The sequence below is a fragment of the Exophiala aquamarina genome (assembly GCF_000709125.1).
Source record: "Exophiala aquamarina CBS 119918 chromosome Unknown aczIA-supercont1.1, whole genome shotgun sequence".
Taxonomy (NCBI): domain Eukaryota; kingdom Fungi; phylum Ascomycota; class Eurotiomycetes; order Chaetothyriales; family Herpotrichiellaceae; genus Exophiala; species Exophiala aquamarina.
In genome coordinates this window covers 5,317,712-5,342,923 of record NW_013550587.1, presented here as the reverse complement: position 1 = coordinate 5,342,923, position 25,212 = coordinate 5,317,712, and the positions used below count along the sequence as shown (strand labels likewise).

The window sequence follows — 25,212 nt, the reverse complement described above, 5'->3', positions numbered from 1 at the left end:
TCAAGTCGAGATATCAGTGTCGCCCGATCCCAAGCTTGATTCTCTTGCGGTCTCGGCCTCGGTCTCTGACACCGTCACCTGCCGGGTTCTGACCATGGTCTGTTTCTCCCACAAACCCACATATTCTCCTCTCATCTGTAGCAACTCGTCGTGCGATCCCCTCTCCACAATCTTGCCCTTATCGACCACTAGGATCTGATCTGCACTCGTCACCGTCGACAATCGATGCGCAATCACTATGGTCGTTCGTCCTGCGGTCAGATTCCTCAGAGCCTCTTGGATCTTGCTCTCGGTATGTGTGTCCAGAGCCGACGTCGCCTCATCCAGGAGCACAATCCGAGGGTCTTTGAGAATCACCCTAGCGATCGCAATTCTCTGTAACTCCCCTCCGGACACTCTCACGCCCCTCTCACCTACTTTGGTGTTATATCCCTCGGGAAACGAATTAATCCTGTCGTGAATTGCCGCCGCTTTACACGCTTGATGAACTTCCTCGTCGCTGGCCTCCAGCCGTCCATATCTGACGTTCTCCAGAATCGACGTATTGAACAGTGCTGCGTTTTGAGGAACGAATCCAAACATCTCTCGTAGTGAGTGCACTGAAAACTCGCGAATATCGTGCCCGTCGATCGAGATACTTCCAGACGTCACATCATAGAATCGCATCAACATCTTCAGTGTCGTTGACTTCCCCGATCCCGTCTCTCCCACTAGAGCAACCGTCTGGCCAGGATTGGCAGTGAAGGAAAAGTCCTTGAGCACGTCCCGGTCTTTGTGGTAACCGAAGCACACGTTGGAAAACTCAATCTTGCCAGCTCCAGGTTTAGCCGACAGCGTCAACGGCCCATCTTGAATCTCGGACTCCTTCTTGAACAGCTCCAACAGCCTCTCCGCATCAATCAGATCCGACGCCAGCTGACGGTAGCTGTGGCCGAGCATCCAAAGAGGCCACGTGATCGTATCCCAATATGATTCCAGCGCCACGAAATTCCCCACTGGGATAACCCCATAAGCAATGCGATATGCAGCCAGCACTGTGATCAGAAATCGGCCGAAGACCTGACAGAACTCTTGGGCAGCGAACAACACCAAACCTACATCGTCGTTCCACTGGTTGGCCATGGTCGCGTCCCTGATTGTCTGCGCCAGTTGTGTTTGTTCGTGCTTCCTCCTATTGAAATATGACACAGTCGCCCAGTTACTGACCATCTCGTATAGGATCCGACTTTCCGCTCGGCCGTTGGCGGCAGCTATTCTTCTCGATCTCTTCAGCACCACTGTGATATAGTATGTCACAAAGATAAATGACAGCCCGACAAACACCACGATGACCACCGCGTAAGCATCCAGAAGATAGGTGAGATACCAACAAGCAATGGAAAGATCCAACAAAACCGGCGACGTATCCAAAACCACTGTTCGGAGCAACGAACTTAATGATCCGGCCTGTTCAACTGCCCGAATGACCTCCCCGGAATCCTTGCCGTCGTGGAAACTCATTGATAGGCCCATGACGTGATCGAACGCAGCCACATTCAGTTTCTGATGTGACCAATTCACAAGTCTCGCCTCGAGCATCTGGCTAAGCACCGAGAGACCTGACGATCCGGACGTCAACAACCGGAGAATGCTCCAGACCACGATCTCCTTCCACGGAATTTGGCCAGTGCTGTATGACTCGTAGAGCTTGTCCATGACGATTCCAAATTGCCTAGGGTACAGCACGTTCAGTGCGCGTTCGGCCAAGATATTGACTCCCAAGACGACAAAGTAGAGCTGATACCGCCGGTCGTGCGTTGGCCAGATATATGGCAAGAAGATCAGATACTCTTTCAGGTACTTGTTCCATCCTCCTTGTTCCTTGATCCGCTTTCTTCGCTCTTCTCCCCAGAACTCGGCGTCTTCTGAATCTTCAGAGCTGCTCCCGTGTAGGCTGCTAGTATCCGCAGCTCCCGGTTCTCCTTCCAGCTCGCCTGTACCATCGTAGGAGCGAGCAATACGGGTTCCTGCTATGGCTGTCGAAGGATCTGCAGGAATCAGTGGCCGAGTCTCATCCTTTCCAGCTTTCTCGTGGTGGGCAATGATGATGGAAAGGCCGAGTGCTGACAAGAGAACGAGCTTGATAATCCTTGCACACTGCAGGGCGAGGTTGATGCCTCTGGGCTGTTCGGCGTCGTGGACACTCCACGAAGACAGGACAATGATGAGGCATTCTAGCGCCAGTGCTACAGTCCATGAACTTGTGAAAGACTTCCACTGGGGCTCGGTGCTGTCGAACAACGTCAACGACAACGTCGTCCATGTCAGCGCTTGAAGCAGCTCGTAAACCACAGTCCTTTGGGTGTGCAGATTCCCTCTAACGTCGCGTAGGTTATCCGAGATGAACAGCGCACTTTGCACGATGTAGTTGACGGTAATGAACGCACTTAAGCAGATGGCGGCCTTGCGCCTTGTCGTTGCCGATGTTTTCCTCTTCGTCAATGGTTGTAAAGTGAGAAGGCTGATGATTGACGCGCCGAGGAAAGAGAGTCCAATGTACACACAGGCAAAATAATACAGGCCTGTCAAGAGGGAGCTCAGCGCAGATCGATGCATATCCTGTGCGAACATCCTAACAACTTCCTCGAAACAAAGGAAATGACATTAGGCACTCATCTTCCAAAGATCCTTGAGAAGCTTAAAAGGCCCTTATGGTTGCGTTCAGGAGCCCGAGGGACCCTGTTAGTGGATTTAGGGACAGTCACAATGTGCTATTGGTCTCCACCTTTTGCAGACCCCGGTGACTCAGGCGCAAGAGCTGGTGTGCAGTCCACGAAGTCTAGATCCACAGCCTTACAGAACAGTGAACTTCATCGGCATGTACATAAAAGTTGGCCGTAGCCTTGTAGTTGCAGCTGTGTGTCCCAAAGAGCGTGGTTAGTCATATGCACTCGTTCCCACTCTCGAAGGAAGGGTCAGCAATGAAATCCATTGAGGCCTGCAAAATGAGTCGTGATTCTGAAATGGGAGCTGAGCCGACTGGGCACTGGCGGCATGCAAAAGATTTGCATACGAAAACGTTGGGATGACGAGGCTTCCTCTGGCTGACGGGGGTTCTTTTTTAGAGGCGCCCCGTACTCCGTCGTCCGTCCTCCATACACACTCGTAGGCCTGTGGGTGCCTGTGTCCACTTGGGAGTCATTTTCGTGGCTAAGAGTAAGCTAAGCCTTCCCAACCTGGCTAATGCAACTGTACGGCGTACAAGGGATTGTATTATGTAGTTCGAATGGAACTCGTTACCGAGGTCGTTGGCGCACGTGGCACGACCCGCGCAAACTCTCCTTACCTGGCAATTTGGACTTCAAGCAAAACGGGAAAGCGTTGTTCAAGGACATGTATGGAGTATAATACATGAGTCTTAAGAGTACTCGTAGTATACTGTAGTGGGCCTCTCCGAGCACTTTCCTCTACACCGTTTTGCTTAATCCCATGTGATAGCGGAATCCTTGGCACCACCACTTGTAGGAACCGCACTGCGGCATGTTACACCAATTTACAGTAGTAGGCCAAGGTGGAACTCGACCATTCGAGGATGTTCATGATGGCGGTGGCATAGCATTCGCAGTCCGGTTCCTCCCTTGTTCCCTGTCTTCATTGGCGCTTCTTACTTGATCCATTCCCCATGACATCCTTACGTGCTTTCCGCCGTGATTCCCATCGTCCCCAGCCCGCATCTTGAATATCTTCTGTAGTAATTAGATTCCTCACTCTCAGCCTTCGAGGTATCGGAGTCTCCAGAAGCCAGTCGACGATGCCAGATTTATGCAAGAATGTGGTTGCAAGAAACCAGACAATGGCAAAAATCGTGCCGGCAGCTACACCGGCCCATACCTGTCTTGGGGTATGATAATTAAGATACACCCGGCTTGCCGCCACAGCTCCAGCACATAAACAAGCTAACAGTGAGAGCAGCAATCGTTCCTGAAAGGTTGATGGTGAATAGCTTGTCGACTTGGTCGGCACGTGACGTATCAGGAGAAACAAAGTGAACGAGACGGCAAAAAAGGCAACAAACTGAGCATGAGAAGATGGCATGCCGTAACCTTTGCCGTACATTTCTTCTTTGGCTGTCAATGTACATATCAAGGGAAGTCAACAGCGGGTCATCACCTACGTCTGGGTCGCTCTTCGCGAATCAGCCGTTTGAGTGCAAAGTTCAGGGCTTCACAGCCCATTTGTCCTGCAAACATGAGAAACACCTCAATTTCTCGTGAAGCCCAGATCAGCGTGACGTAGATCACGCAGAGGCCCTGCGGGACCAGAGCTAGCCACGCCGATAGATATGATAGGGGGTCGTCAGGATTCTGCCGAGTGTCAGGGATAAGATCAGAGTCAACAGCAGAGGGACGAGGCGTCGTACATAACGGACATGAGTCAACGATAAAGATACCAGTGGAGAATCTTCCATGATGACTCAGGTGATGGTGGTTCCCGAACAAGCAATACAAAGGCTGAGGAAACTATTGCCAGGAGGACGAGGCTGGGAGACGAGGCAGTGTTCTGTGCTTTCGAGGTGAACGAGGGTGATTGTGTTGCTGGCCAGGGGCACACAACCAATCCCTGCAGGCCAAGCGTCCTGTAGACGGATACATCCTTGTTTTCTCACCTTCAGGAGTCTGCCACCTTCTGCCCAGACTGCCTTACAGTACTTGCATTATTATTTACTAAGTTGGATTTCATCTCTACCTGGAATGCTTGCTTCACATCCGACACCAATAGCGTCACTCGCAATCACCGTCTAACTGTCCGTAGACTCGTACTAAAGATGCTATTTAAGTTAGTGCGTCATTCTTCGTCATTCCCTTGCAGGCTCAGCACTACGAGAACGTGACTGCCGTGTGGGCCAATTGGCAATGCGAGTCACCTTCACCTTCTGCAGCCTTCTACGCTTCTTCATAGATCGTGACTCCCGCCCATACGCAGTCCTTTCGTTGAAGTCTTCCTCGTGGACGGAGGCTCTTCTCTGTCCTCTGCCCACCCACACATGCCCTCATACACCTCATCCGCCACCTTTCCTTCGTTCCAGCATGAACGATGACACCGACTCGACCGACGATGAACGAAGAGAGGAACTTTCCTCCATCGCCTCGATCTTCCCTGAGCTGGTCACTGATCCCGATGATTCATACACTGCAACTCTCGAGCTACCAGTGACACCCATCGAGCCTCTCCGGATATTCTTCAAGCCCGCTGCTGACGGTGCGCTCTTGACGCCTCCTACTTCGACCGAACAAGATCATGATGACTTAGGTGTGAAACCCCAAGTCCAGAAGGGCCTCCAGCTCGACTCCCACGATCTGTCCCACCTGCCACCCTTGACCCTCCGTATCAATATCCCTGGGGGTTACCCGGCCACTCAACCTCCAACTGTGTCAGTGTCGGTTTCCCCTCCTTGGCTGTCCCAACCTGTTCTGAAAAGACTGAGTGAGGACTGCGCGAGGTTGTGGGAAGAGGTGGGGAAAGACCTGGTCTTGTACACCTACATTGTCCAGCTGCAGGAGGAGGCGGACAGTGCATTCGGTCTCGCAGGGACCGACTTACAATTATCGAGTGACCTGAAATTGGCACTACTGGATTTTGATCTCAAGACGAAGCGAGAGCATTTCGACAAGGGCACCTTTGATTGCGGCATCTGTTTAGAGCCTAAGAAAGGCATCAATTGCCACAGACTCACGCTGTGCGGCCATGTCTTCTGCGTGACATGCCTTCAGGATTTCTACAAGAGCTGCATCACCGAGGGCGATGTCAACAATGTCAAATGCTTATCTCCAACCTGTGGAAAGAAAAAGCCGACAAAGCCCGAAGAGAATGGCCGACCATCTAAAAGACAGAAGCAAGATCGAACACTGAATCCGAGCGAGTTGCTTCAGATCCCAATTGACCAGGAGCTTGTTCAACGCTATGTACGGCTAAAGCGCAAAAAACGGTTGGAGGCTGACAAGAACACCATCTATTGTCCTCGGCAATGGTGTCAAGGTGCTGCTCGAACCAAAAAGCACCCGAAACCTATTGATCCTATGAATGACACATTCGAAGACTCCTCGGAATCTGAAGGAGAGCAACCACGGCCTGATGATCTTGAGAGCCTTCCTATGGCCGAGCGCTTGTGTGTCTGCGAAGATTGTTCCTTTGCTTTCTGCTGCGTTTGCCGTAAAGGTTGGCATGGCGAACTTGCACGATGTAGTCCACGCCGACTGCAAGAACTTACCGAAGAAGAATCTGCTTCGGCAGCATACCTTGAGAAATACTCGACACCCTGTCCAACATGTGATGCACGAGCGCAAAAGACCTTGGGTTGCAATCATATGATTTGTTTCAATTGCAAAACCCATTTCTGCTACCTCTGCTCTAGTTACCTGATGGCCGACAATCCATATTCACATTTCAACGATGAAAAGAGTCAGTGTTATATGCGGCTCTGGGTTCTCGAAGCTGGTGATGGAGAGGGTGTTGATATTGATGCTCATTTCAGGGCTATTTGGGGAGAACACGGGGAAGGAGTTGAGCCTGAGGTCGACGACGATGACTTCGAACCGGAGATCTTGGAGTTCATAGAAGAAGATGGAGACGACACGTCCGACGAAGAACCTGCTCCAGATGTTCGACGAAATCGCGAGATGCATATTGAAATCGTCAATTTCGGGCGCCCTGGCGCTCAGAATCCACAGAGATTTATGCTACCTGAGCGACCCCAAGCTGTTGCAGCACCTCCACCTCCAGCGGCACCCAATCCTCCACTCCCGCGACACGGTCGGCGAGGACACGGTCAACAAGGAAACAGACAACGCGCCATGCAGAACGAGCCTGCTCGCGCAAACAGAGAAGCGCGGAATCAGCCACTGGCACAACCTGTTGCCCGTGAGATGAATCCCGATGCTGGGGACAATGAACCCGAACCTTTACCTGGCATGCTTCCACTGGCAGCACCCGGACAAGGCAACAACCTGGGCTTCGCACAAGGACTAGAGCGATTTCTACGGCTTGCGCAAGACGACCAGGAAGACGAATGGGATAGTGACGAGCTCGATGATGACGGTGGCAGGTTCAACGGACCTGATTATCTGGAACCTCTGCCTAGGAGAAGAGGAAGGGAGTGGGCTTAACGATGAAGAGCTCGCTCGGAACTCGAAAGGCCGCAGACCGAGGCAAGCCTTGTCGATATCGGTAGCAGATACTTTAAATACTGACCAGTAGAGTGAGACGACAGCATGATAGCATGATATGAGAGAAGCGGCGTGTACATAGTACATACGAAGTAAAGTCCCGTGCCAACCATAATAAGTAAATGATAGGAGTGAGTCCGTTGCTGAGCATGGTTGCGCCTCATACCGCGTGGGAACTTTTCTTTCTCACCATGCTATGCCGTGCCTCTAAACCCCGCCAATCTAAATATCTTCTACATTCGACTTGACCTCTCTACTCTGACCATGTAGTGTATTTAAGAGTCACGCCCAGGGCGCACTTCACGACACCAGTACACAAGTACTCACTGTGCGAGGAGGCACTTGTTGTAGTACAGTAGTCCGGCTGGAGTCGCGTGGCCAACACCAACGGGGCCATCACGACGATCCGTCCTCCAACCCCCAGGCCATCCCCGATTGCTCATAGCCTAATCACAGAGCCATCCTGATCAAGACCCCCGCGGAACAGATCGCGGATGACTTTGCCGCGGAGCACGGTCTCCTCGACAATGCCCTGCACGTGACACGGCTCGACGCGGCCGTACCAGATGCCCTTGCCGGCGAGAGGATGGCGCGCACCGGCTGTCAACGCCGCTGCGTTCGGTGGCGTGTAGACGATCACGTTGCCGGCCCATTTGTGCCCGCCGATGTGCGACATCGTGCCGATGTTGACGGGCACAGGCTCGGACGACGGAGAACCGTCCGCCGCTGCGAGGAATTTCTGGACCTGGGCGGAATACCTCGTCGAATCGGCGGGTTCCAGCGTTGTGCTCCGGCAACGGCTGTCGATGTATGCTTGAAACTCGCGGTGGAGCAGTGGCCCCAGAATGCCACACCTGCTGTCTCTCTGTCCGTGGCTGCAGATGAGAATCGTCGTCGTGTTGATGTCGTCGACGCTGATGGGCAGGTTCGTCGCGACCGTCGGATCCCGCGTCTTTGCTCGGCGCTCGGCGTTGGGGATCCCGTCGTAGATGCGATGTAGGCGCTCCGGGAGGAGGAACGCTCGTGTGAATTCCCGTAGGAGATGCGATGTGGCTGTTTCGCTTGTAGTTGTGCTTGTACTTGCTGCTGTGCTAGGCGTAAGGGATCGGATATGCTTGAAGGCCGGGAAGAGGATGGCGTCGACTTTGCCGGTTTCGAGCGAAGATTGCTGCTGTTGCTCCTCCCACGGAGTGAATGAAGAGGTGCTGATCAGGATATTGTTGTAAGGCTGTTACAACTCGGGCGCAGGCTTCGTGTAAGTCAGCGTTTTTCTCTAGGGACAGCCGCTTGAGGGGAAGGAATGATGCCTCGCAACATACATCGTGGAATTCACCACCCCGTCCGAGTATCCCTTTCATTTCTGAGGTGAGCCGTCCCCATGATGCAGTGTCCCTTTCATCCTCGATCCTGCTTGTCCAGTCCATGCGCCCGGTCGAGAGGAGTAGGTGTTGCGCGTAAGGCGACATGGAGCCATTCAGGTCTCTCTTTCGGTCGATATCGAGACCTGGTGGTGTAGAGGAGCATTGGCATGTTGCTGAGGGACATGTTGGTATGACTGGGAACGCTGGAGATGAAAGGGGCGTCGGCGTCCGTTTAACGGAGTGCGCAAAACATCGGGTCACCAGTTTAGCCCTTTCGGCTTGCCGAGTCAAGGATGACGATCGGAGGGGTATCATACGTTCTGGATGTTCTGGAAGCTGTCAAGGGGAGGAAGTGTGCATACGAGCGGCAGAAAGAATTGGAGGAGTGATTATGGTGTGGAGCGAGGTGTAAGTCTGACCGCGTGGACAATTGCGATAATCGTTAATGACGTTGCAAGGCTTCGGCTGCAGCCTTGCACTTGGTGATTAGCCTCGCGCAGACGCTGTACTCCGTAAGTGGCGGTCAAAATGAACGAGCAGGTTCAGTCGATAGTGTTTGCTGTAATTATACTTGTCATTGGCACGCTAGTCTAAGCATTCAATTATTGTCGTCAAATCTACCCTATGAGAACCACCGCTTGGATTCTTTCAACTTCTCGCCGCTTGAAAAATGAGCAAGGGCAGCCTCCGATGCCGTCAACGGCCAGAGCCCGTTATAAAACAGACGTGCCCCAGTCACCAATAAAATGTAATAGGCTATTGTCCACTTCAGACCAAGGGCATCCCCTCCGCCACGCGCATGGATGGCATCGGGGTCGTCCTTGCCCCTGATCGCAACCGGGGAAAGAGGGTACCGCTCCCTGCGTTTCACCCGGCCCCAGAAGCGAGGAACACCAACCCAATTGCAGAAGGAATGGATGATGATACAGGCATATATTGATCCGGTCCGAAGATAAATGAAATCTGCAAACCAGCCAAACAAGGTTGTGTACCCAAACTGGAACAACGACCGCAGCAGCGCCGGTACCATTGGAGTATGAGGATGAGTTAACGTGAACTCGTAAAAGTGGTGCACATGGGCGATTCCGAAAAAAAGAGGCGTGAGAAACACGATCTTGATGGGAGATATCTTTGCCAGCAGATGCAGAGGCACCAGGACGGAACGAAAGATGACCTCTTCGGTGATAGGACCAGCGACATAGTTTCGATAACCCTGCCAACTGCTCAATGACTCGACCACTTTTCGACCCCGACGGAGATCGGTCATGTCACCCTCGATGAAGATCTTCTCGAACAAGGGTCCGAGGTATAGGAGAAGAGCCAGTGCGCAAGACTTGGCCGAATCGGTGATTGAGAGGGGCCAGTAGCCAAGAAAGTGGAGTGATTGAATAGGTGTCAGTTTCGCTGTCACAACAAGTAAATAGAGAGTTGCCGTGGAAGCAACCACACTGGCCAATGTGACGGTCTGGATACGGGCTCGGATGACCGAAGGGGCATCTCGATTGAGCGCTGGTGACGGCCTAGTCGTCCTGGACAGATAGAACGGGACCACATAGATGAGAGTAAATATAATCTAGTTCCGGGTCGGGTCAGTCAGTACCAGTATTGTCGCCATTTGTCACCACCAAATGGAGGAGGCGAGGCAATCAGAGTCGCAGGTCCAGCCGCAGGTTACAGCCGCAACGCGACCCCGTGCGGGTGAAACAGTATCCAAAAGGCCAGTAGGTGAACTTACAGAAAGGGCGGTTGCGGTGGTGGCTGATATAACCGGATTGTCCTTTTCTATCGTCAAAGAGGGATCAGCATGTCATCCATCCAGTTATCGATAGCAGAAGAACGGAATGGATCTAGCAACGAAATGGGATGACGATCTAGTGGAGGATGATAGAAGTGGAGGGAAAGAGGTCGTTTGAGTAGTCCAGAGTCCAGACTAGTTTCAGGACAAGGGCAAAGGGGCATTCCTCATCCAATGAATGAGACAACATACCTTCATGGCCAAAATACGACTCCTTCAGCCGGTTGAACAGCTCAGTGGGAGCCATTGATAGGTGGATGATGATGCCAGGTGGAAAGAAGGGTTGCAGAGAGTGTTAGCCACACTGGAAAAGGTTTGTAGTAGTGTCTAGCAGTAATTACTTGGTAGATTGAAGGCAAAGGTCAAGACCGGGAAGGGGGGAATCAAGGCTGTGTGTGCTTGACGTTCAAATGACAGTCACATGCCCTCAAATGACACCGCCTCTCCCGTGTCGCTTCTCAGTCCGCAGGCCAGAGGAAGAATGTCTCGACTATTGATTGAAACACTGCATATCAACTGCACGCCCACAGCCACCACACCCAGTGACAAGAGCCCGGAGAAATTGATCAGCAAAAGAGGGAAGTACAAGACAAGATTATCGATTATTGCTGATTAGTTCCATAAAGCCACTGTGGAGGATGACTTTACCGAGTCTCGGATGCTCATCTTCCTCATCATCCCCCTGTCGCGCTCAGATTGACGCGTTAATTTCGCGACCGGCACGCGTCCAATCGGAGAATTTGCAATGAGGGGCGGCCGCTTCTGCCACGCGATTAGGACAGACGCGACCTCCTTGACACACTTCCAATATACCAGCATCCCAGCGCCTCCGGGGCTTGCGCAATAGCCATTCTCCCAAGAGCTGACCCTGGTGATCTGAATCGCGCTGTGCCTGCTCCCCTGATCCTTTCCATCATCCTCTGACCCTAAGCAAGGAACAAGACTCGGGCAGTAGGTGTCATGTGGGAACCCAGCCATCAGTTCTGATGGAATTCTATCGACAACCCTCAGCATCTTCAACTTCATAATCATTGAATACCAGAAGTGAACAACAACGTTGACTCCGCATTCCTGTACAGACCACCACCCAATTTGAAGCCTCACCGCCCATCTCAACCATCGCCTGTCAACCCACAAGCCTTAACATCCGTGCTGTCATATCAATTTAACTCGCCCTGCAGCGTGCATATGCATATCCGCACCTGCATCATTCATGTCTTACTGTAGCCCGAGCTACCTTTCATGACGCTAGCACAGACGCACTCCAGTTGCTAACTTGCAATTGTTTTTTTTCTGAGCATAGACCTTTGTTCCAGCTACACAGTTCACCTGCTCACCTGCTCAACTGCTCACCTCCAGTCACTCGTTACTGTCCCAACATTGTGTTTCTGTCCTCACGCCATAATCGATACGCTCATTTCGTCATCTCTTTCAACTTGAATCACGTTTCAGCTGTGTCTCGACAGAATTCCATTACCATGAGATAGAAATGTCCTCGTCCCCTTCGACGAAGCAGACATCGCCGAAGCGGACCTCTCCGAAACGAACTCCTCTGAAGGAGAGATCTCAATCTCAAGCAAATGAGATCTCGGGTATTTTGGCCAGAGATGCAAGATTAGATCAAGAGAACTCGAGCATTTACAACGCTACGCCTTTCCCAACAAAAGCTGCACATGTCCTCCTTCCCAGTACCCTTCGCAACCAGCGAAGCGGCGGCAGCCCACTCACCGATGCCTTCGGCCTGACCTTCCAAAGCGATTTGGGCGGAAGTTATGATGGTGATCGAACCCCCCGAAATGGCTCAGCACAGCCAACGGTCAAATTGAAGCGGTCCGTTAAGGCTCTGAGGGATCTTTACGAATCGCAAGCAGACGAATCGTCTCGTCCATCTACGGCAACTTCACCTCCACTTCGCCCTAGCACAGCGAACTCTTCCAGATTAAGAAGCGTCAGCTCAAATGATAGCTTGTCAGGCCCTTATGCATGGGAGTCGCTTCGCAAGATATCCTCCGACGACCTGGCCCTTCTTCCATCCTTGCCGCAGTCAACACGTTTTGCGAAACGCCTATCATCCCGCTCCTCATTCACTTCGGTATCTGAAAAATTTGCGGCAGCTTCGAGTCCGAATTATAGGGTGCTGGGAGCGACTTCTAGTCCACGACCATTCGCCTTCAAAGACATAACCAGTCCTGCTCTTGAGCCCTTCGACGAGACTGAGAGCGTTCATTCCGCTGAATTCTATCCCACTGAAAACAGCTCCTCCAGCCCCAATGTCGTTCGACTCGCTCGTACTTCGAGTACAGAGCAGTTCCAGTCAACTGATTCCTCTTCCAGTCCAAATGTCATCAAACTTGGAACGTCGTCCCCTACTTTGCGTCCCAGAGTTCCGGATTTCGCTTCTCATACTCGCTCCTCGTCGACCTCATCCCTCAAGCGCAAAAGGTCGAATACGGGGGATAGTCGTTCTTTTGCGGAGCGGACTGGAGCAAGAAATCCACTAGCTTCCAGTCCTCCCGTTGGTAGATATGCTACCTCCGTCACAGTCGCTCATTCATCACCTACACAGAGACCAACACCAAGCTCATCCGCCGCCCAGAGTCTTCGTCCGAGGGGAGAATCAATCGAAGATTCTAGCTCTGTAGTGGAGGCGCTGGGAAGGTCCAATCACCCTAGCTCGGATGATAGTTCCATTGCTGAAACCCACGCGAGCCTGCAGGACGCCCTCAGTTCCAGCCCGCCGCGTATCCAGTATCCCATAATTCGGGCTCCTCTCATTACCCAACAGGTAGGCCTTGTGGTGGCTAAACGAAACTCGAGGTCGCTGTCTACGGATGCACCAGCGCCAAAGTTTTGTTCCAGACTATCCGCTGTACCTTCTGAAGGTTCTTGGACTAGAACACGACGTGGAAGTAAGGCGTCATCACTCACAGAGGACGACATTGATGACCTGTTGACCTCTGATGACCTCGCTCCTGCTTCCACCTTCATAATCAATGAATCCGCGAATCAATCCATGATCCGGGTTGTACCGGAATCTGACCCTTATGAGCAGGACTCTCATGAAGCCTCTGACGAGGTCTCGGCGCTTCCAGACGATTATGGTTACCGATCACCACCCCTCAGACCCGTTCGCAGCAACGGCTATCTCAACTCACCTGCAAATTCATCTGCATCGCGCATTAATTCTATGAGAAATTTAACGCAGTCACGACAAAATAGTTTTCTTTCTACCTCCCGTCGTCCTTCTTCGTCTGGCAGTGTAGCCAGTAACGTTGTTCCAACCTGGGCTCGACGATATTATTCGGGATTTTACCGAGACTCCTTCAATTTTCTGTATTCCAACGGCTCACATGTCAATCTGAGCAATGTGCAGTCTCATAAATACATTGCTCCACGTCCTAATACTTCGAAATCTCAACAAAGTGCTTCTAATGTTCATCAAGGAATGAGTGATCGTATTCAAGCCTTTTTAACCCCAAAGAAACGACCCAAGCTAGAGGCGCGAAAATCACACACCCTGCCAGGCGTAGGGCCCTTGGTATCAAATCCGATCCGTGGCCCAGCAACAGCAGCCATCGCATCGAATCGTGTGCACTCTTACCCTGCTGCCCATCGATCTTCAGGCCATGGACGCTCACTATCAGCCCCTTTACATCCCGCCGATCCACGCGCCCATTGGGCTGGGGTAGTCGAAATTCACGAAAGTCCTAATGAGGACGGGCGTGGCTCCAGCTATACAGTCCGTCATCACCATGTTCGCACTGGGTCGAACGGTGCCATCAGCTTGAGCTCGTCTCAGTCAGTCATCTACTATGGCGCCCGAACGCAAAATCGCTGGTCTGGCTCTCCCCATCTCCACCACGACCACAGACTTAATACTGGATCATCTGTCTCTCTAGGCTTCGGTTATCCGTTCAATGCAAAAGCGAAATGGACTGCACCGAGCATAACTGATGCAAGCTCAAGTTTCTTTGGTGGAGCCGACCTTCGAACGGCCCAAGTCGCCCTTTTCACTTCTGGCTTTCTCTTGCCATTGGCCTGGTTTGTGGCTGCTTTCCTCCCACTACCAAAAAGGCCAGACGGTCTTGGAGATCTAGAAAAGCGCGCCGCTGCTTCTGCGCAGTATCAAGCACAGCTTATGCAGCAACAGCGGTCCAGCCGGCTTAGTGTGCAGCAGCTTCAACAACAGCAACTAGACGCCGCTGAATGGGAACAGATGGACATCGTTGCCAAACTGCGGCTTGAGAGACATGCTCAGGGAGTTGAGGAGCTCAAATTCCAGAACGCACGCTGGTGGCGCAATCTGAACCGGTGTATGTGCGTTGTGGGTATCGTTGTAATCGCTGTCGTGGTTGTGCTTGCAGTACTAGGCGCGAAGAGGGCGTGGTGAGAAGAAGGCCGAGAAGAGAAATCTACCTTGGAACAGAGGGAGAAGCGATATATCGGTCGTTTTCGTCACGGCTTACCGAACATGTTGACGAAGAGCTAGGAAAGCTTCCTGGATGGCTTCCGTCAGTGGCCATATTTGTCACATTTAGTACCGAACGATCTTGCTTCTCTTCTTGGAGAAAACAGTCGATCGGCCATGTGTCAAGGCGAAGGATTTTTCAGCCTGGGTTTCCAGATGTTTGTGTTTTCACATATACCCTCATTCCTGTGAGCGAGCGAGCTTTTCAATTTGTTCTTTCTTCCAAGGGCGTACAGACTGGGACATGTACCAGTCAGCCCAAACCATCAATCACTTTACGCCAGCTAGACACACCGCTACCGACTTAGATATTTTCTATTCATCTGCCTACTAAGCGAGACGAATCTCCTAGCCATTTTATCTTTATATATTTTATACCATATCATATATATTCTAATGGCCTGTCCCTTCATTTACGCTTCGCCTCTCAGCAGTCATGATTTTCACGTGCTCGTACAGTCTAGCTGCTAGTCAGCTACTCGGTGCACCTACGACTTTATCAGGGCATTCGATCGCTCCTCCAGACTTGTACTCATGTAATACAACCCACTAGTAACTCAACCCACTGGTAACTACTTTTACGTTCTTTTTCCCTATATTGTCCCTTCTACAGAATTAAAAGAAATCACAATAAGGTAAGGAGGGTGCTCATTCAGGATTGTCACTGCTGACCCAGTAATGCCCCTTCGATAAAAGAGAAATCGAACTGAATCGGATTCTCCTGGTTTAAACAAAAGTCTATGGTAGTAAAAAACAGTGCGTGTATGGAACTGAATTTTCGTTATCATACGTGGATGGGTTACGCCGGAAAACAAACCACCACATTCCAAGACCCAGCTTTGAGAACGAGAACTGCCAACTTTTGTTAGAAATTCCCTGATTGACCAACAGATCCCCCGCAGCATTGTTTGAACTGAGAGGGGTGACAAGGTCCATCAATACTCTGAAATGCTGCGCTTCCGTGCCAGTCGCCACCACTGCTTAAATGTGTGGAGCCATAAAACCGGTCAAGGGCTGCTTTTGCATACACGGAGCTTGACAACGATACGATGGCTCCGAGATGGAGTCAAACTCAATCCACGGGGACAATAGCCCGTAATTCCGAGGCCATCCAGAAACTTGTGGATTCTGGGGTTGATCCTCCTCAGATTTGATGATACGTGTCGAGGATTCGTAGGCATCTGTCCACTGGTAATACACACGAGCGCCGCCCATGGTGAATGGCAGAACACGCTTGGATGAAGAGGTGACTAGGCTTGGTTTACACCGGAAGCTTGAAGCTCTTCCCCTGGAGAACCCTAAGCAGATTGTCAGCGCCTTTCAATACAACGCCATTCCATCGTCGCATACTTTGTGTAGTAGACCCAGAAGAAGTCAGAGTACAGGATTGTCTGGACAATACCGGCGAGCACGGGGATAGGATCGAAGTGGCCTCCCTCGGCAAAGTATCTATAAATCCAATTCGGAATGTAAAGTGCTCGATAGAGGCCCAGGGCAAACAGATAGTGGGTGGTAATTGTTTCTGCCTCGCCGGTTCTCTGCAGCATGAATAGTTGTGGCAATATGGCGACACTTTCGAGCCACAGGGAGAACGCCCAGAGGACCTCAGAGATGGACCACTTGTAGGGGAAGATGATAGCAAGGACCGCCGCGCCACCCAAAAGGTATGAAACACGGAAGGTGTCGAGATTGGGGTCATGCGTAGGCTTGTAGTCGTTCAACATAACGTACAGGGTATATGCAGAAGATGCCAAAAAGATGAGTTTGAAAATGGTGTTCCATGCGCTGTCGGTAAAAGTCCAGAAGAGATCTGTTTCCATCGTCAACAATGCCTTCTTTTCCCCAGGAAGGCGTGGCTAGATGCTGACCAAGATACCGAGTGACATAGACAAAGAAGTATAGAGCTTGCGATTTGAAAGATATGCCTGCGCATGACTATACTAGGTAAGTTCGATTTTCTAAATTCATCGCAGGTTGGTTCATACGTTGGAGACTTTCATCTTGTGAAGTAGAATGAATATCGAAAACAGATGGGACAGATCGGCTAGGAGCACAGGCAGTCAGTATCCAGCGAGGCCGATCTTCCTGGGGACCGCGGCGTGAACCACTTACCAAGCAACCTGAAGAGATTCATGTTGGGCAAGTAGATGGCAGCTGGACGCTGCGACGCGGAGAAGTGTGCTCAAATAACGACGCAAAGGCGGCTCACGGGATACCGACAGTTTTGGTTAATGGTTGGAGGAGGACGCGACGTGGGAAGGCTGGTGAATTGAGGATGAAAGACGAAATCTCAATTGCCAGGCTGTTCAACCACTTTTTGGAGGAAAGACGCGCAGGGCACCCGCATGGCCTTTAAGGTTTCCCCCCTTCCCTTTCCGCATCTCCTTTTCCCACGAATCGCTCCAGCCCCAATTGTAGGGCTGAACTGCTCCGGTGGAGCATTATTATGCCGGAGCTGCAACCTGTACCGCACCGTATTATCTTGGCATGGTCCAGGAGTACTACTGTACAGTAAGTCTGGGCACCACGTAATGACCCAACCTAGTAATGACCCACGCCTCGTTATCGCCACTACGTCAATTAAATCATGAATTGCCTATTCCACAGGGTCATTGACACTAAATTGATGTATGAATGGTGTCAAGGAGTCGACTATCCAAGTGTCTATTACTAGTAGTTGAGCGCGTACTAGACCTCGCTGTCGCCTCTAATGCCTCCATACCCTGCCTAGCTTGCCTAATAGTCTCGATACTCGTAAATACCTCATTGTAGTCGATTGCGACTCGCGGTTGTCTCCTAGCAACTAGCTTATTTAGCTATTAACGCTGAGTAGCGAGCTACTACGATTTAGTAGTGATTTCCCACTGTATGTCAGGAACGGATAAGCGCCGCCAAGCGAGCGCCGAGGTTCTAGTATATAAGAGCTGCTCACCGCATACGGGTCTCAGGGAACCTCATGCTTTGAGCTTGCTACGACAGACACGTCAAGGTATTACTTGGAATTGAGAGATAGATCCGACATTAAGACTGTTTACACTACTCTACTAGTAGTCCTACCTGTTAGCACGAGTGGTGCCTAACAAAGAGGTACGTAACTCGTAGGTATATCGTATACGGAAAGCATCCGGAGCTCTTATAGCTCCTTACGCTTCGAGTCGATATTACTTTAGTATATATAGTTAGATAGAGAACCCTTAGAAAGACTCTAGAAGATCTCGCTCATCTCGTTCCTAATACGAGTTGTCTTAGGTTAATACTTTAAAGCGAAAAGCGAGATCCCTCGATCCCCCTAAAACTAACGCCCAACTAGCGAAGAGATCACGCTTAGAACCTACCGAGACCTTTCCCTCTATCGAGAAGTAGCTATCGTATCTCCCATTATAACGAGCCCTTTAACGAGGCGGACGACGTAAGTTTACCACTACCGAAAAGATTGCGGTCGTCCGATACTCTTAGTCGGAGGCCATTATAATTAGGAGATAGTATAGAGAGCATAGTTTTAAGAGATAAGAAGTATTCCGTATACCGAGGTATAAACTATTCGGTAGTGTTAGAGACGAAAGGGAGTTTTATGCGGCCATCGAAGGCGGGGCTTATTAATAAAGATAAGATACTCTCGGAGAAACTTCTCGTTCTAAGTTAGCCGGTGCCGAATAACTTATTATTCGATGATGCGCGATTCGAAAATTTTTATTTACTCTTACGAGGCTAATCTAAGGCTCGTGTCCACCTCCATCTATATCCTCTTATTATACCGTCGGCCGAGAACCTCTATATTAGTAGCCGAGAAGAATTTGGCGGCCTCATCGAAGGTTACAATGACCTCTAGGTTAAAGCGATCCCTTTCTATGGACTACGTCCGTAGCCGGACCACATATATAGATTTAAGTAGTCTAAAGATATAACGGAGGAAACTTAATATCGAGCCTACCGAGAAATCCTACTACACTACACGCGAAGATATCTATTTTCCCTTCCTGACCAGCGAAGTCAAGTGTGGCAAACAAGGACTCGATTTGGCCGATCGACCAAACACGCACAGCATGACTATTGCGCTCCGAGGCATCGTAGACCTTTATGGAAAGAGAATCGTTCATTAGAAGTGCACAGGAGAGCTCTAGGTTTTTCGATCTCCCACGACGACAATAGTGCCTAGTGATGCCCCCTCCCCCCTATTCTCTCGGAATAGGAGCATCACTGGGAATCCCAATCTGTCCTGGAATCATTCCTTAACCGGCTTCATCCAAACCATTAAGTTTGGCTTTTGGAAATTTGGCCCAAAAACATCTCGCCATGGCAAGTGCTCCGTCCGTGGACTACGATTGTTCAGTAGATGAATCCACTTAAGGGAAATGAATAGGGAATGAGAAGTGCATACCTTTCATCCGCCAACTCCAAGTCAAACTTCCTAAAGGTATGTGCAAAGATCATACGCAGTTCAGCCCAACCCAGGTTGAACCCCAGGCACATTCTTGTCCCCTTGCTGAAGGGAACAAGGTACTTCTCTAATTCTTTTGCCTGTTCGCTTTGCCAACGCTCAGGCTTGAAAACATCGGGCTCGGGAAAGATAGATGCGTTGTGGTGCACGAACCATGCACTAGTGCTCACGACAGTCTGATTTCTGCTAAGCGGTAGATCTTGAAGGGTTTAATTGCAAGGGATACTCACGCCTCCTGCGACTTTCTTTCCATCAATTATCGCACCTGCTGCAGGAACAATTCGAGGCAGTCCACTCGGAAGGCCTGGTCCAATGCGAAGAGATTCCTTTATCACTGCGTTCTGTCCCTATAGTTAGTGTTCTGTGGCCACAATACTTAGCGAAGGCGGAATTCACAAAAAAGGGCATTTCTTCCAAAATACTGAGTTTCGGCTCTCTCCCAGGTCCGAGCTCCGGCCAATACTCCTTTAACTCGTCCTTAAGCTTCTTTATGAGGTCTGGACGTTTAAGCAGATAGAAAGCACCAATCATGACGACATTTGCTGTTGTATCGCCACCACCAAACATCAAGGCCTGGCTCTCCTCGTAAAGCGATTTTGCGGTAGCTGGTCCTCGGGATTTATGGGAGTTCGGATCGAGCAGAATATGGTAGATTGTTGTCTTATGAGGGAGGGCTTCTAAAGTTTCGGGGTCGTTCACATGGCCATCAATTTGCTTCTTAAGGAGCTAGGGACTTTGCTTAAGCATTATCATACTTGGAAATAGGGGTTCAAAATACCAAGCGGGGATTGAAGACGCACCTGCTGCATGTTGATGAGACCTGCGGTCTCCGGTGCTGACTTTTTTGCCATCTCTGGTGGCATACCCATTATAAGCTTCCTGATAATTTTGAAATGGAAAAACAGAGGAACTAGGGCAGTAGAGTTGTGCATCGCCTCTATCAGCGGATCGTGGAAATCTGGTTCATCAACCGCATTCCCTGATTGCCCAAAGCAGAGATACGTGATAACATCCATCGTCACGCAGCGGAATGCAAAGAGAAGGTCTGCAGGTTTGCCAGCCGCATTCTGCCGGGCCAGCGCGGCGCAAAAGTTGTTCACCTGGAAATACTCAGTACATCAGAGCAAATACTTGGCGACATAGCAGGGATACTATAATTGTACCTTTAGGCGTATGAGAGGCTCAGCTTCTTCAACCGCCTTGACTGAGAAGATCCTGGAGAGCACATCACGGCGCTCTTTAGCCTCTACATGGGAGATGTAACCGAATGAAGATTCATCTTCGCCGAACGAGTGGTATAATGCAGCATCCTTGTCCCATCGATTCTTATTGTTATAGATGTCAAAAAAAGCATCGGTGCTTTTGAAGTGGAGCTAGGTTATATTAGACATCGAGGCTCTTGTTATGGAGATTGGTAGTGGTGATTTGAAAACGGGGCTCTTAGTCAGGGGACATACCTCGTTGGGACGAATACGAACGACAGGACCTGGTGCAAATGGTGAGTAGTGTTATGAATACATGGGTAATAATGATGCTGGCGATTGATTTCTTCATACCATATATTTCATGCAGTTTCATCAGCTGGTGCGCGAAAGAATCTGTGCATTGATAGTAAGCTTTCCAGAGGCTCGTAGCACCGGCAAGGCGAGGGCCAGGAAAAGCTGACAGTGGATGCAAGAATAAGCGATAAATAACGCGGAATGCGAGGTACAGTACGCCATAAGCGAATGCCAGGGTCAAGATTGAAGCTGCAGGCCGTGTAGCGCTTATTGGTAGATAGTCCATGGTTGCGAGTTCATCTACCGTCAGAAAATTGATATCTGGAGTTCAAACACGCGGGTTTAGTTAAGGGGAAATATTCTAAGTTACAGTAGTTATGCCGACCCTTTTGATCTGTGGGTTGCATCCTCGGTCATGGAAGCCCTGTTGACACGATTGGTAATGGGCACATGTGAAATGGTGCATGCATCGCGCGAGGTGTGTCACGGTCAAATTTTGCAGAAGTCTACATTGCGGGATGCCTCTTCCCCATCCCCGAGTGAACTTCAGCCAAATATCCCTGTTGATGGTGGGGCGACGGGCGGGAATCCCCGAGAAAAGGATATGCTTAGGAATAACGGATGGCCTTGGCATTATCTCTAATGGCTCATGTGCAGCAAGATTGCATGGCACGGACTGCCTAAACAGCGGAAGCCGAGTGCTAATGCAAGATTCGTGAAGTCAACTGGATGAGAGTTCGGGTTGCCAGTATTTCCCCAAGCTTTACCGACAGTAGTTAATCATCCGATCCACATCACCGTGCTGAAGCCCTCCCTCATATTTCGACTGGAGCGGCGTGTCGTGCCGCTGCCTGTGTAACCGGAGTGCTTGTTTACCCTGATCTTGGTGGCTTTTGGCCGCAACAGAATGAAACCATCTGATAAGGATGAACATGCTTGGATCGCAAAAGTTGACGAGTTTTTGCGATATAGACCCGAACTTCGTCAGACGTCCACTGTGCTAATGTCAGCAACGATCCATGTTAGGGTGCGCTGGCCACACCATGAATCATCGTGTAGAACCTACCCCATGATACGTCGTGAACAAAAACATTAGCCAACCCTCCATTCCCTCCTCCCAATTCACTCGATTGTAAAGGCCGATTTCTTTTAATTTGCGATCCTTGGCCCAGGGGCCCAGCGGCCATTTGAACTTCTTGTAGGTCACATTGATGAAACCCGCCGCTTCCATGAGTTCTTTGGTGTGGTCCACAATCCGTAATGATCTCCCAAATTTATCTCCAGCAGTAAGGCTTAATTCGCCCCAATTCTCTAAAGTCGTGCCTTTGATGGTATCATCATCACTGTAAGGCACAACTCCTACCTCGGTCTCCTCAAACCAGCCTCCCGGTTTGAGATGATCCATCGCTCGTTGATAGAGTGCGCCATAATCAGACACGCTACCATACAGCGCGCGAGCATGAATAAAGTCAAAGCTCTCCTTCGAATATGTCCATTCGAGCTCAAAGTCATCTACTTCGAATTGAAGATTCGGGGGAATAAGGGTAGGCTGGATTGGCGAGAGGTCGTTTCCGATCACCGATGCCGTAGGATGCTGATCAGCGAACTGAATGGCCCAGATACCAGTGCCTGTGCCTAAGTCAAGTACTCGTTGCGGTTCAGATCCTATAGGAGAGATGAAGAGATCACCGTCGAGTGCTAGGCGAAAAATATGGTGTGATATATCAAGAGAATCCTGATGCGTCTCATCATTGGGGCCCCTTGACATTCGAAGTATTAGTAACAATGTCCGAGTCGGTCGATCTCGTAAAAGGAGGTCGTCTGGAACAAACTTACCAATATTTTCCTGCTTGATAGGAGTTATACCTCCTGCCATTCGCGTATATGTACTCTCTAACGCTCGACTGGAGAGTATTTGTCTCTGATGCGATGTCACCTCCACCGTACGCTGAATCCAGACCATCATCATCTTCAACGAGGATTTGCGTCGCCTGCGCTGCCATCAAGAGTACTTTGCAGATAAAGGAGAAACTGGAGGTCGCTAAAACCCGATAACTGCAAGGGTCAAAACTTCATCATACAAGCATTACTTTGTTATTCTTATGTCGCCGAGGAGATGGAGCTACAGTTAAGTTTCAATTCGGTAGATAATCCTTGAACAACGGATCCCGTTCAGGCGAGCCGTGCAGGGGAATGGGATCTGCAAGGAAGCCGCTTTGAGCGAGATGCAGAGTGTAAAGTCCTCAGGCCACAGCAGCCGTGGATTACGCGGCAACTACACGCGGCAACTACACGCGACAACTACACGCGGCAACTACTATACTATAAGGTACTAGCCTAATTCACTCATTAGATAGCCCTGTAAGTAAAGTCAATTCGTTTCCTTCAGCCTAGGGCCTTACCTTCCGCTTGTGATCAACATCTTTCCTCCAGACAGAAATGCACCTTCTTCAGACCATCAAAGACATTGTCGACTCTACCGCCGGGTTTGCTGATGAAGTTACTGAATTCTCCGCCAATATTGTGAAGGACGTCGGTAATGTGACCGCCGAGGTCACTCGAGGAATGACTAATCTGCCCGCGACAGCCATTGAGGGAACTGCTGGTGTTGTGGCCCATGTTATGACGGAAACTACTGGTGCTGCTACCGGAACCTGTCGGGCATTGGTTTCACAGGGAGGGTTTGCTTTCGTAGGGAGGATTTGCTTTCACAGGAGGGTTTGCTTTCCTTCCGGATACTCTTAAGCATTGGTATGGGGCTTACCACCGTTGTCTGCAGCCTTTACGTTACATACAGGAAGTACATACCACACCGACTAATATTTTCAGAGTGGTCGTCGAACGGTGAACCTTTCGCCATGAAATGCCATTCGACGGCTGCGAACTTGCTTTGGTCAGAAGCCCTGGCCTCAGCGGTCCAGCGTATGAAGGCTATGCCTTTAGCGCTTGGTTTTAAGTAGTAAGCATTGGGACTCAGAAGTCATTGAGCGCCAACACATTCCCCGATTCCAGTTGCTCTGGGCGTACACACGTTTTCAATTGCTGCTTCGCGCGCATAGACACTCGAAATAATTAAGGCTACAAAGAGACAAGCGTAGCTTATCAGTGCCGCTAATCGATAGAAGATATTTTCTGCCCCATTTCCCTGACTTACGGAGTTGGTGTTCGGCGTTCTATGGTGAGACACCTCACAAGGGATTGAGCTTCAGTGGGTTTGGTAGTCTTATCGCTTCACTACTGAGACCTATTGGGTCAAATGCGAGGATTCTACAAGAGTTGGAATACAACTCGGACTACCTTCATGACCTTCATCGAGACATGGCACTTTCCGGCTCTCGAAATCTCGTATATCCGGCCATAGGGTTCCAGATTGAGGCCCCGCGAGACAATGCTACAGCACTGGCAGGAGGGTGTGTGTGATCTCCCAACCGATTTCTGGGCAGCCATCCGCCAACTCCACAATTAGACTGAGTCCGTAACTGTGCTGCTGTTTCTTGTTGTCATTCAGAGGCCCCTTGGTGCCCTGCAAGACAACAGGAGCAGGCGGCGATCAACTTCTTGACTCTCTGCAGTCCGATTGTCTTTGCACACTACACCGACCTGGTATTGCTCGATCGGTAGAGAGCGTTTGGTGGTCATTGCTGGTGGACTCGGACGAGAGTCATAGAGGGAGGAAGGCAGACGTGCAAGGGATGAACAGAGGAGATGCGGCTAGAGAGAGATACTAAGGTTTAAGCCGTGACTATTAGGCCGAGAGGGATCATCTAGGGTGCGGCTACGATGAGCCTAAATCACCCCGCTAGGCAACTCTGAAGATTTGTCAGTAAGGCTGAGGCCGCGACTGGAAGGGAAATATTCAGGAAGCAAGAAGGACGAAGCAAGAACGTTGGGCGAACGGGCGGCATAATATTCACCTCGGGCATCTATAGTCTACGCGCCTAGTCGTGGGACACATATTTACTACTACAGCGACATTTATGCGTAGTAGCGGCAGCCCAGCTAATGGCTGCCCGGTGCCTAGTAAAACGGGTACTGGTAATGTAGACGAAAAGCCTTATTGTTACGAGGGTCAAGGAATGGGTCGCTTTGTGCAGGCACCCTTGGGGGGGCTTCCCGGGGACGTCTGTAGGAAGGTATGCCGACGAGGCTAGGCGAGGCTAGCGCACGTAACTAGGGACCCGGATTAGGGAATATTATAGCCCATGAGTCTATAGACTATTGGAATAAGGAGGCATAGACGTATAGATACGATATTAATATTATATATACACGCTCGTTTACCTAGATAGCACGGTTCGTAGTTAACTTCGTTAGGAATCCTATACCTATATTTAGGATATAGTCCGACTGTCACGGGATGCCAAGGAGTACGTATATATAGTGGATTGCCAGAGATATCGACACTTCGTGTCGATACTCCACGTCTTTTTAGCTTAATCGCTAGGGGCT

General features: G+C 50.4%; 10 protein-coding genes across 10 annotated transcripts; 3 read left to right on the top strand and 7 right to left on the bottom strand.

Moving 5' to 3' along the window:
• A1O9_01862 (uncharacterized protein) lies at nucleotides 1-2,610 on the bottom strand (the record flags this gene model as incomplete). The annotated part of the gene is made up of 1 exon (XM_013411020.1): nucleotides 1-2,610. The coding sequence occupies one exon, from the start codon at nucleotides 2,608-2,610 to the stop codon at nucleotides 1-3; it is 2,610 nt and encodes an 869-aa protein (XP_013266474.1).
• A 1,020-nt stretch (nucleotides 2,611-3,630) lies between these two features.
• Nucleotides 3,631-4,447, bottom strand: A1O9_01861 (dolichyldiphosphatase; the record flags this gene model as incomplete). The annotated part of the gene is made up of 3 exons (XM_013411019.1): nucleotides 3,631-4,097; nucleotides 4,154-4,343; nucleotides 4,400-4,447. 3 exons carry the CDS (start codon nucleotides 4,445-4,447, stop codon nucleotides 3,631-3,633), a joined length of 705 nt encoding a protein of 234 aa, XP_013266473.1.
• A 619-nt stretch (nucleotides 4,448-5,066) lies between these two features.
• Nucleotides 5,067-7,142, top strand: A1O9_01860 (uncharacterized protein; the record flags this gene model as incomplete). Its single annotated transcript, XM_013411018.1, has 1 exon — nucleotides 5,067-7,142. One exon carries the CDS (start codon nucleotides 5,067-5,069, stop codon nucleotides 7,140-7,142), a length of 2,076 nt encoding a protein of 691 aa, XP_013266472.1.
• A 499-nt stretch (nucleotides 7,143-7,641) lies between these two features.
• On the bottom strand, nucleotides 7,642-8,668 carry A1O9_01859 (uncharacterized protein; the record flags this gene model as incomplete). Its single annotated transcript, XM_013411017.1, has 2 exons — nucleotides 7,642-8,430; nucleotides 8,522-8,668. 2 exons carry the CDS (start codon nucleotides 8,666-8,668, stop codon nucleotides 7,642-7,644), a joined length of 936 nt encoding a protein of 311 aa, XP_013266471.1.
• A 517-nt stretch (nucleotides 8,669-9,185) lies between these two features.
• Nucleotides 9,186-10,178, bottom strand: A1O9_01858 (prenyl protein peptidase; the record flags this gene model as incomplete). The annotated part of the gene is made up of 2 exons (XM_013411016.1): nucleotides 9,186-10,136; nucleotides 10,164-10,178. 2 exons carry the CDS (start codon nucleotides 10,176-10,178, stop codon nucleotides 9,186-9,188), a joined length of 966 nt encoding a protein of 321 aa, XP_013266470.1.
• Nucleotides 10,179-11,847: 1,669 nt separating this feature from the next.
• On the top strand, nucleotides 11,848-14,739 carry A1O9_01857 (uncharacterized protein; the record flags this gene model as incomplete). The annotated part of the gene is made up of 1 exon (XM_013411015.1): nucleotides 11,848-14,739. A coding segment is annotated over one exon (2,892 nt), but the record flags the coding sequence as incomplete, so codon positions are not given.
• A 1,397-nt stretch (nucleotides 14,740-16,136) lies between these two features.
• A1O9_01856 (ER lumen protein retaining receptor) lies at nucleotides 16,137-16,646 on the bottom strand (the record flags this gene model as incomplete). The annotated part of the gene is made up of 1 exon (XM_013411014.1): nucleotides 16,137-16,646. The coding sequence occupies one exon, from the start codon at nucleotides 16,644-16,646 to the stop codon at nucleotides 16,137-16,139; it is 510 nt and encodes a 169-aa protein (XP_013266468.1).
• A 2,112-nt stretch (nucleotides 16,647-18,758) lies between these two features.
• Nucleotides 18,759-18,964, top strand: A1O9_01855 (uncharacterized protein; the record flags this gene model as incomplete). The annotated part of the gene is made up of 1 exon (XM_013411013.1): nucleotides 18,759-18,964. A coding segment is annotated over one exon (206 nt), but the record flags the coding sequence as incomplete, so codon positions are not given.
• Nucleotides 18,965-19,152: 188 nt separating this feature from the next.
• On the bottom strand, nucleotides 19,153-21,049 carry A1O9_01854 (uncharacterized protein; the record flags this gene model as incomplete). The annotated part of the gene is made up of 7 exons (XM_013411012.1): nucleotides 19,153-19,440; nucleotides 19,495-19,605; nucleotides 19,661-19,990; nucleotides 20,065-20,364; nucleotides 20,428-20,637; nucleotides 20,722-20,750; nucleotides 20,821-21,049. 7 exons carry the CDS (start codon nucleotides 21,047-21,049, stop codon nucleotides 19,153-19,155), a joined length of 1,497 nt encoding a protein of 498 aa, XP_013266466.1.
• Nucleotides 21,050-21,811: 762 nt separating this feature from the next.
• Nucleotides 21,812-22,766, bottom strand: A1O9_01853 (uncharacterized protein; the record flags this gene model as incomplete). The annotated part of the gene is made up of 2 exons (XM_013411011.1): nucleotides 21,812-22,523; nucleotides 22,600-22,766. The coding sequence occupies 2 exons, from the start codon at nucleotides 22,764-22,766 to the stop codon at nucleotides 21,812-21,814; spliced, it is 879 nt and encodes a 292-aa protein (XP_013266465.1).
• Nucleotides 22,767-25,212: the final 2,446 nt, after the last annotated feature.